This window comes from Polyodon spathula, chromosome 32, assembly GCF_017654505.1.
Source record: "Polyodon spathula isolate WHYD16114869_AA chromosome 32, ASM1765450v1, whole genome shotgun sequence".
Classification (NCBI taxonomy): domain Eukaryota; kingdom Metazoa; phylum Chordata; class Actinopteri; order Acipenseriformes; family Polyodontidae; genus Polyodon; species Polyodon spathula.
In genome coordinates, this window is record NC_054565.1 from 5,438,227 (window position 1) to 5,447,476 (window position 9,250).

General features: G+C 39.4%; 1 protein-coding gene across 1 annotated transcript in view; it reads left to right on the forward strand.

Moving 5' to 3' along the window:
* The first annotated feature begins 1,186 nt into the window (after positions 1–1,186).
* Positions 1,187–9,250, forward strand: part of rpa2 (replication protein A2) — a 35,558-nt gene continuing 27,494 nt past the window's right edge. The window contains exon 1 of the mRNA XM_041233887.1: positions 1,187–1,307. Coding sequence (XP_041089821.1) covers positions 1,187–1,307 — 121 coding nt within the window. The remainder of the gene's footprint in view (positions 1,308–9,250) is intronic.

Below are 9,250 nucleotides of genomic sequence, written 5' to 3' on the forward strand. Positions count from 1 at the left end.
CTGAAGCAGCCCATGCTTTGTGTAGTTCTGTTTCCAATACATTTCATTCACTGGAAGGCTCTGAGCTCTGTGGAGAAGCAGCCCTCTTCGTCATGTTGGTCAGACCCCGTGTGACCTCTTTCCTTTGTCACCTAACTCACTGTGCCAGCCTGTTTTCTTTAATGGGTAACACTTTCCATTAAGTGTCTCTAATTGCTGTGTATTTCCATAGTAGTGAATAAATAAATGTGCTCTTACACATGATTCCAGTGTTGTTACGCAGAGCCACAATGTACTTCATGTGGAAATCTTTTTGCATGATATATGTAAGTTCAGAATTTCATCGGAAAATGGTTAGGGTTATATTGTGCAAAAAGGAATGTAATGTGAAATGTTACAATGTTTTCTGTCTTCTCAAACTGTAAGAAACCCCAAACCAAACCAGTCACACTTGCTAAAATAAATCACTTGACTATAAGGGTTCATGATCTATAAATATGTGAAAGGCTTTCTCGATTGCTCAATGTCATCTCACTAGAGTAAAACCAATAAACAATGGTTTCTAACAAATTCCTTTGTTACATGTAACACTGTATTGATAAAGGTCTAATACTGGTTATATTAACAGCCTGTATAACCTGTATAACACGTGTGTGTGTGTGTGTGTGTGTGTGTGTGTGTATATATATATATATATATATATATATATATATATATATATATATATATATATATATATATATATATGACATAATTGATATATTTGCCTAAAATATTATTATTAATCCTACTATTATTATATTCAACTTTCGTTACTGATATAATTAATTTGTTATTTTCAAAAAATGACCTAGAAAAAATATATTGATGTTATGAAAAGTGCAGGTATATGGAAATCTTCAGAAGATAACATTGACAATGTATACAAAACAAGTTGAAAGTAATTGTATCAATGCTACAGAATGGCAAGGTGAATCAGTGTTCTAAATGACGCTGCATTCCAGACGCACAGCTTGATAGAAGGAAAAGTCTCCTAAAATTAGAATTTCGGTTTAAATGTTCTTTCTTGCCCCTTTATTCACAATGAAATGAAAACTGCGTGAATAAAATAAACTGAAACTAAAAAAAAAAAAAAAAAAAAGGTTCAGTGCACAGGTATGTTTCAGTGGAAACGAGTGCTTCATCAGTATCTCCGATCTGTGCCGTTATGAAACGCACTGTGAAACCTGCTTACCAGAACATGCTGCTCTCTTACGAGAAGAACTTCGATAACACCTGTACCCTCTTTGGGATTGATTTCTCAGTAAAGGTTGGTCAGATCCTAGAAAGTGAGGGGAGAGGGGAGAGGGGTGTGTACAGTGCAACTAACACATCCAGCATCGTAAGTCAAAGTGTGTTATTATGCAGTCAGAAAAATGGACATCTGAAACGGTCCTCAAAACTGTACTTACACAGGCTACAAATCTGTTTGTGTCAACTGATTATACAGGAGACAGGAATAAAATCAATTTAAATGAATATGTTAATTAATAAAATAAATGAATTAATTTGTGCAACCTTTTTTATTAATGATGAACAAACTACAAGTAATGTTTTTGTGTGTGTGTGTGTATATAAAATGGTTACAAATGTTTAGTTTACATTACATTGTATTTAAAGGGCCCTATTAACCAAAATGTGATTAATTTAGAAAAGGTTTTTTGTTTTTTTTCTGAATACATGTATTTGATATTAAAGTCTAGAACAGCTTTATCAGTACTAGGCCTCCTAAATCTCTCCCTTAAAATAAAGAAATATTAAAGTTTATCGAAACTGCTAGACTAGTAAGTAGCTTCAAATGTCCTCTCTAATCTTTCGCGCTCACTTGCCTTGTTATCGTGCTTGCCATCAGGATGGTTGATTCTGTGGCTCCAATGCTCTTATCATTTTCTCTAAATCTGCTTTTCCCTCTCTGAATTCTGCATAGCACTGAGCAGACTTTCTCATTCCATCCAGAGTGGCCTTTCAGCTTGGTCATATATATATAATCTTTATTTTTATATAGTGGACCACCATCACAAAGCGCTTTACAGAGGTAGGCTGTGAACTGTGCATTATATGCAGAGTCACTTACAATAGGACATTGATTTAACATCTCATCCGCAGAATGGAGCACAAGGAGGTTAAGTGACTTGCTCAGAGTCACACAGTGAGGGACACTGGCAGAGGTGGGAGGTGGGTCGAAGACTTTTGCACAGCAGTGTGTGTGTGTGTGTGTGTGTATATATATATATATATATATATATATATATATATATATATATATATATATATATATATATTGCTGTGCAAAAGTCTTGGACATGTTGCATTTTTCTACTCTGATGCATTATGAGCATCAAGAATTTACTCAAAGCCTCCACAAGTGTTTTTCACTATTATGACAACCTTAACTTGCATAAAGAAGGAAAAAACATTGAGTGAAATAGAATGCATCACTCGCTTTTCAAGATGTGGTATTCGAAGCATAATCAACAAGTACAGAGAAACATCGTCCGTAATTGACAAACCCAGGACTGGAAGACCCAAAAAGCTAAGTTTAACAAGGATGAGCATTACTGGAAGATAACATCCTTAAGGAATAGAAAGAAGACAAGCGTTGAATTGACACCAGAACTGGCAGAAGGCACAGGTGTCGTTGTCCATCAAATCAACAGTACGAAGGTCACTCTGAAATCAGGACTTAAAGGATGTGTTGCAGTAAGAATACCTCTATTAAGAAAGGGGAACAAGGTTAAAAAGCTCAAATATGCACAAGAACACAGAAATTGGACTATGGAACAATGGTCAAAGGAGCTTTGGATTGTTGATGGAAGGACAATGAGACCTGTGCCTTCTGCTGTTGTTATAATAGTAGAAAACACTAGTGGATTAGTGGAATGGATTAGTGAAATTAGTACACGGTCCAAACCAAATTTAGCAGTCTCTTTTTGTAAATTACTTCTTGTAATACAAATTCACTTGCACAAATGTCTTGGGTGTTCAGGTATCCGCTTGAGCTCATAGGGTGTCTGGCCAGTAGGAGCTGCTGTGGTCAGATGACTCAGTCTGTACCCTCCTCTAATTGGCCGAGGCGTATTTCTCATTTGTAACAAGCCGTTTGATTAGAAACAGCATTGCTCATATTTATCAGATGACCGTAAGCTGTAGTGCTGTGTTTAAATTCAGAGAAATCCTTTCCCTGGTTTGCATGCAGCCTCTCACTTCTCTTTGAGGATTTGAGCGGCGTGGGGTTGAAGAGGCTTGTGGTTCATCTCAGTGTGGTGGATCTCAGCTCTCCCTGAGTATGTGGGCCAGAGCTGGGGGCGAGTGAAAATGAAACATTCTGCAAAGAAACAGGCGTTACATCAAATCGGTGTGCCTCCCACATCTTTATCTGCTGAGTTTCCAGTAAAAATGACACGATATATTTGGCACTGATACAGCAATGAGCTGAACAGCCTGTATAACATGTATATGTGTTTAGTATCCCATGATAAATCTTCTTAATCAAAATATACCTTACTGCATTACTTACTGGACTAATGGACATGTGGCAACTGCATGATCGGCAATAAAAAACTGACCACTTGGGGGTGCACTGGCAATTTCTTCCCCCCTGAAACAATGAATTTGAGAAAGATTAGCAATAAAAAAAAACATTTCAAGGGGAAGAAATTACTGATGCACACTCAGTGTTCGTTTTTACAGAAGCTACTGACTTGTGTGAACAAGGGACGAGTCTTGTTGGGCCGAACAGCCTTTTCTCGTTCCCAAACTTTTGTTATGTTCTTATGTTCTCAAACAGCTGCCAGTCATTGGCAAGTCATTAACTTCAAATGACATTCTTACATTGTAAGGATGTTCCATTCATTCTCAATGGTCCCTGGGGTGAGTGGGTCTTACAATTCAGGAGATCAAGGCAAACACCCCCCATATGTGTAGAAATACACTTTCATTGGACAGATTGCAAAGACACTAGACATTGAATGCATGTGATATACTGTAGGCAGACAACAGAATGCTCTTGTGCTGATGTACAATATCTTGCGTGCTGGGCTGAGTGAGACAGTGTTGGTAGATATTTTTATGGCAATCGCAGAGCCCCACGATAGTCTGCAGGCAGCTGCACAGGCGGAAAAGGGAGACGTGGAGGGAGAGCAATGCTAGTTAAAGAGCATGACAGACTGGCTTTAAATCAGTTATTGTATACAGTAATAAACGTGACATAGCGCTGGGGCTTTTTATAGCAGCTATTGACTTTATTACAGATGCTACCTTGCTAAAGCTTGCTTTCGTAAACCTGCCAAATATACATGAGTCCAGAAACAGCAACAAACAAGGCAAGATATATTATGATTAAGAGCACAGATGATAGGATAATAAACAAATACAAATACCAAAGCTGAAAGCTTAAACATGCCAGATATGCAGTGCAGAAACATGATTAGATTAGGATTAAGAGCACATATGACATAATAAACAAATATTATGTCAACTAGAGGGTATATAATTATATATTTAAGCCTTTCATTTGATATATAACATATCCTGGAAGTGTGAGCACCATTTATAGACTCTTAACAAAGCTTGATCAGCCTTGTGTTTTTTATTTTTTTTAGCAAGCGCCAGCGCCATCTAGAGCACTGTTGTGTATTGCAAGCAAAGCAAAAGGAAACTTGAGCCAGATCACCAGGTCTATAATTCTGCCATAGGAACCACAGAGTTATTGTCAATCTCATCCCATGTGATAGGGGTGATTGCACCCACCCATCATGCCCCTTGCTGCACAGTGGCACACACCTCTCACTCATCTCCTACACCATGCCGTGTGACCACACATGTGTACACATTGCCAAGTTCAAGTTGTCATTTTTTGGGCCAGTCACTGTGCAGTATTTACATTAAGCATGTGCTGGGTCTGCACTCTGCTACAGGTGGCATTCGGCTGCTGTTCAGATCAATCAAATGCACACCCCTGACCTTTACAAGTCGTCAAAACAAAAGTGAATGCCTGTTTGGGTATTACGATATCTATATCATTGAGAACCCACAGAGTTTCAGAATACTGTTGAAGATTCCCCCACCTTCTCCACTTGCTGCAAGGAGCTGCTTTTGCCAGGGTAGGATGATATATGTCAAAATGTTACTGAATACCCTTTAGTGTTTATAGCAAACGCATGTACATTATTACATTAATAAATATTGAATTAACTGTGCAATGTGTCTCCCATTTATTTGTGCGAAAGGAAAGAATAGAAGACTTTTAACTTTTAAATCCAAAATGAATGGCATGAGTTATTGTTCCTAATTTTGTAACATTATGGATTAATTAAATTTTGGTCTGTAATTTCCATCTAATTACAAAAAATAAATAAAAAAAAAACAATAACGATAAACCACGTTTTTTAAAGCAACATTCTATTTACATATAATTAAGCACAATGAGGTCCATACAGAGTCTATGGTGAGCAACTGCACAAATAGACGTACACATGAATGGGGTCCTGTGACGGAGAGCGAATTAATCCGAATCAACAATCTCCCTCTCGACCGGTGAGGGCACTGTACAACAGGAACTGCGGGCTTCCTACTGAATGGTTGGGCAGTTCATCCCAGGGACAGTCGGGAGCCGGCCATTCAGAAAGAGGGCGGCATTACGGTACCTGGAGTCATCGCCCTAGTACGGTGAGCGAAGTTTCAGTCATGAATTGGAGGAGACGTGATTGAACTAGCTATCGGAGGGGGCGGGGCTTAGGGTACTTTAGGGGGACGTGACGCCGTAATCGGGTCCTTGTGTTGTGGTTAATGGGAGGAGACAAGGTCGGAACTCTGAATGAGGTGTGGGTTCATTGAGAGAAGTGCTGTTTTTTTGTTTTGGCAGACGGGTGATACTAAGCCGAAGCGGCAGCAACAAGCCAGCCCGGACCTGAACGCGCACGAGCACCAGCACCCAGAGCACGGCACCTGCACCAGAGCACCCCGTCTAGAGACGGGTTTTTGTGTTTATCATTTCGGCACTGCAACCCCTTAGTTTTGTAGCTGGTAATACCCATTGCTGGGTAGAGCCAGCTTTATTATTTGAAACCCGGTTTACGGGCATTAAAGAAACCTGACCGGTAAACTTTGTGTTTTTCCTTTGTTGGAGCACCTCCACTCACCTGTACACCGGAGCACTACAAATCACTTTGCCACAGGTCCTAAAGCCTGGAATTATGGGTAACAAAAAAAAAAATTGCCTATGAACATCCATCCATAAAAATTTTGTCAACCATTTCAGAATTTTCAGTTTAACTAAATGGCTGCTCAACTAAAACGTCATTATTATTTTCTAAATATCCCGTGTATAGAAACGCTTCTCAATCCCAAGGAATGTCACCTTGCTTTATCAGGTATAAGGAAGAGGCAGGCAGATGCACAGCATGGCGTAATCCTCGCTGGGCTTTGTGCCGTCTACCGAGTCACTCCAAAGAAGATTTCTGATTTCTTTTCTTTTTCATTCCCCAGATGATTTATGACCAAGTGTGGCAGAGCGAGAGCTCTGCCTGCAAATATTGTGGTGTTTGTGTGTTTTGGCGCTGGTTGGCAGGGATGGGGTTAATTTCTGTCCCTGCCAAAAGCATGCGAGAGGGGTACAGTGTGTGAGATCCAGGGCTAAACAATAAAGGTTGGGGTTTATTTATTTTGACCAGGAAACAGCTTAGTTGTCTGGTATAGCTTAGACCTGCAATAGTTTAGTTAGCACTCCAGGAAGGAGTTAGGTCTTTGGTTTTATTTATTTAGTTTTTGGAGTTGAAAATAAACACACAGGCCTGCTCTGTTTAAATGCGACCTGTGCTTGTGTGGAGTACTGTTTCTTTAACACGAAAGACAAGTGAAGACGACCCTGATGTGGCATGTCACCCCAGGCTTGTCACACCAAGATATGTAAATAAAAATATCAAAGCATGCAGTGTCATGCTGGAGAAGATATTTCAGCAACACATTTAGCACCAAAGACAGCAACGGTGAGTAGTGTGTTTGTTCTAACATTAAAGGGTGCTCTGTAACACTTTCACAGAACTACCAAGGAGCTCAGTTTAATTAAGTACTCAATGAGAATCTCCAAGGGGCTCATGAAAAGCAGAACGTTATACAGAGAGCTCAGGGTTTAAAGAGCAAATTGCTTCAAAATGTCATTTGGGTGGCTTTTTATTTATTTATTTATTTATTTTTTTTTACATCGTCCTTGCTTTTGTCTGGTGTTTGAAATCAAACCATTCTGAGCAGTTCTATTGCTCCAATATTGACTTCTCATACTCTTCACTAAACAGTCTGCTTTTACCCAGCTTTAAACTTGCATTCGGCTTGCTAAGAGTATCCTAAGTGCCAAGACTTCCATTCAAATCATGTGACAGAGAGACCTTCAGCCGCACCTCGCACTGCCCCTCTGTATAAATGTGGGTGGGTCACATTGTCATGTGATTCCAATGGAATGAGCAACACTTTTCAGTCACTGCATTTCTCTTGACAAGCTCTAAGCTACTCAAAGCCAGGCACAGGCAGATTTTGAGGGAAGACTCTCTTTGATCCACTGTTATCCTCACCTAAGCTTTATTGGAACAGTAAGTAAAAGGCATTGAATCTGTGAATCATCCCTCTGCTCCACTGCCCTCTTCTCGTTGATGAAATCCATGACAGGGGAGCGGTGGGAGGCATGTGGTGGGAGCTGTAGTATTTCAGTATTTCCAGGCATTTTGTGAGCAACTTTAGCTCAGTTTATGACAGCAATTGCTTTGAGGCTTCTGTCTCCATCCTGCCCTCATTCCACCCCCTGTTCTCTGATGCAACCCTGTAAGCAGCTGCTGGGCTGCGGGATTTACAAAGCTGAATACACTGCTAATGAATAAAAGAGGAAAAATGTAACCTGACCAAGATAATTCTGTACACATAGAGCACCTGACAGCAAAAAAAGATTTAATAATATATTTTTTTAAAGTGATGAAAAGTTGACTTATTCCACTATTTTTGCTGTAATTATTCTACTCTATAAAATAGTAGTCTTTGGGGGATGTAATATAATGGAGAGTCCCCCTAAAGGTATCAAATAGAGTTTTGAATATCATTTCATATAATCCCACACAGTTCTGCATTGAAAGAACATGAATATTATTTCGGCTATTTCAGCTCCTGGTTGCTCATTACAATCTTTTGTGTGATCTATTCAGCTCTAAGATCTATTCATGGATACTAAATTCTGCATTATGGAAAATGAATTGATAAATAGATGACCATTAATTAGTTGCCACACACACAGCTACTCAAATGAGAAGATTAAAACGTATAAAAACAGAGGCTGCAGTAAATGACAGTTCTGTAACAGAGTTCAATGTGGAACAGATCCCAGCATAGTTTACGGTATTTGTTTTTGTTTTAAATCTTCCACGAGATATACCAAGCAGGTGAAGTGATTCATCTTTTCTACTAGATTACAGCAGTTTATTCCCATAGAAGAGAAATTAAAAAACAAAAAAAACCTTAACAGGACAGAGAAGAAGAAAGGCAAATTACTGAAAAGTGTCGGTCAGGTTCCCGTAGATCTCGTCGTGTGGAAATGCCTCTGAGTGCGTGTCGCAGGGCGTGGGCGTCGCTGATAGTGAAAACACGGGCCGAGTCATAGCTTGAGAGGTACAGAGGCCAACCTGAACCGAAAGTACACCCTCTTAACACAGCCCCCTCCTGATCACCCGCCCACTCGCTGATACGAAACCAAAACAAGATCTTCACAGCTCCAGCACTCGTGAATGTGAACGCGCTCTTCTCTAAAAAGGCTTTCATGAAATGACATTCATGTAGTACGTTTAGGGGTTATTTTAGTTCAGTTTCACTTGTTTATTCCAAATTCTTTCATAAAAGGAAAATCAATTTCTTTGGCAATGCTTTTGTATCTCATGAATCATTATGGGGAGAACAAAACTGTCACTTGGGGGTAAATGATTTTGTCATCCTGAATGTTTTAAAAACTAAAAGCAGGCCCTCCCTATTTACTTTTTTGAGTCTGTTAACTGGGATAGGACAGTAGAGATGTTATATCTTATTAACACAGTCCTGGAGGCACAGAAACACTACAGAGAGATTACATTAGCTGCTTTTGCTTATTTAGCAAAAGATTATGATCTGGCACATCAATTTGGACAAGTCAAGAAGAAACTTATCCAGCGTGCTGATTTAATATCCAAAGTCATGGAGGTGTCATTTGAACTTTCATCGGGGC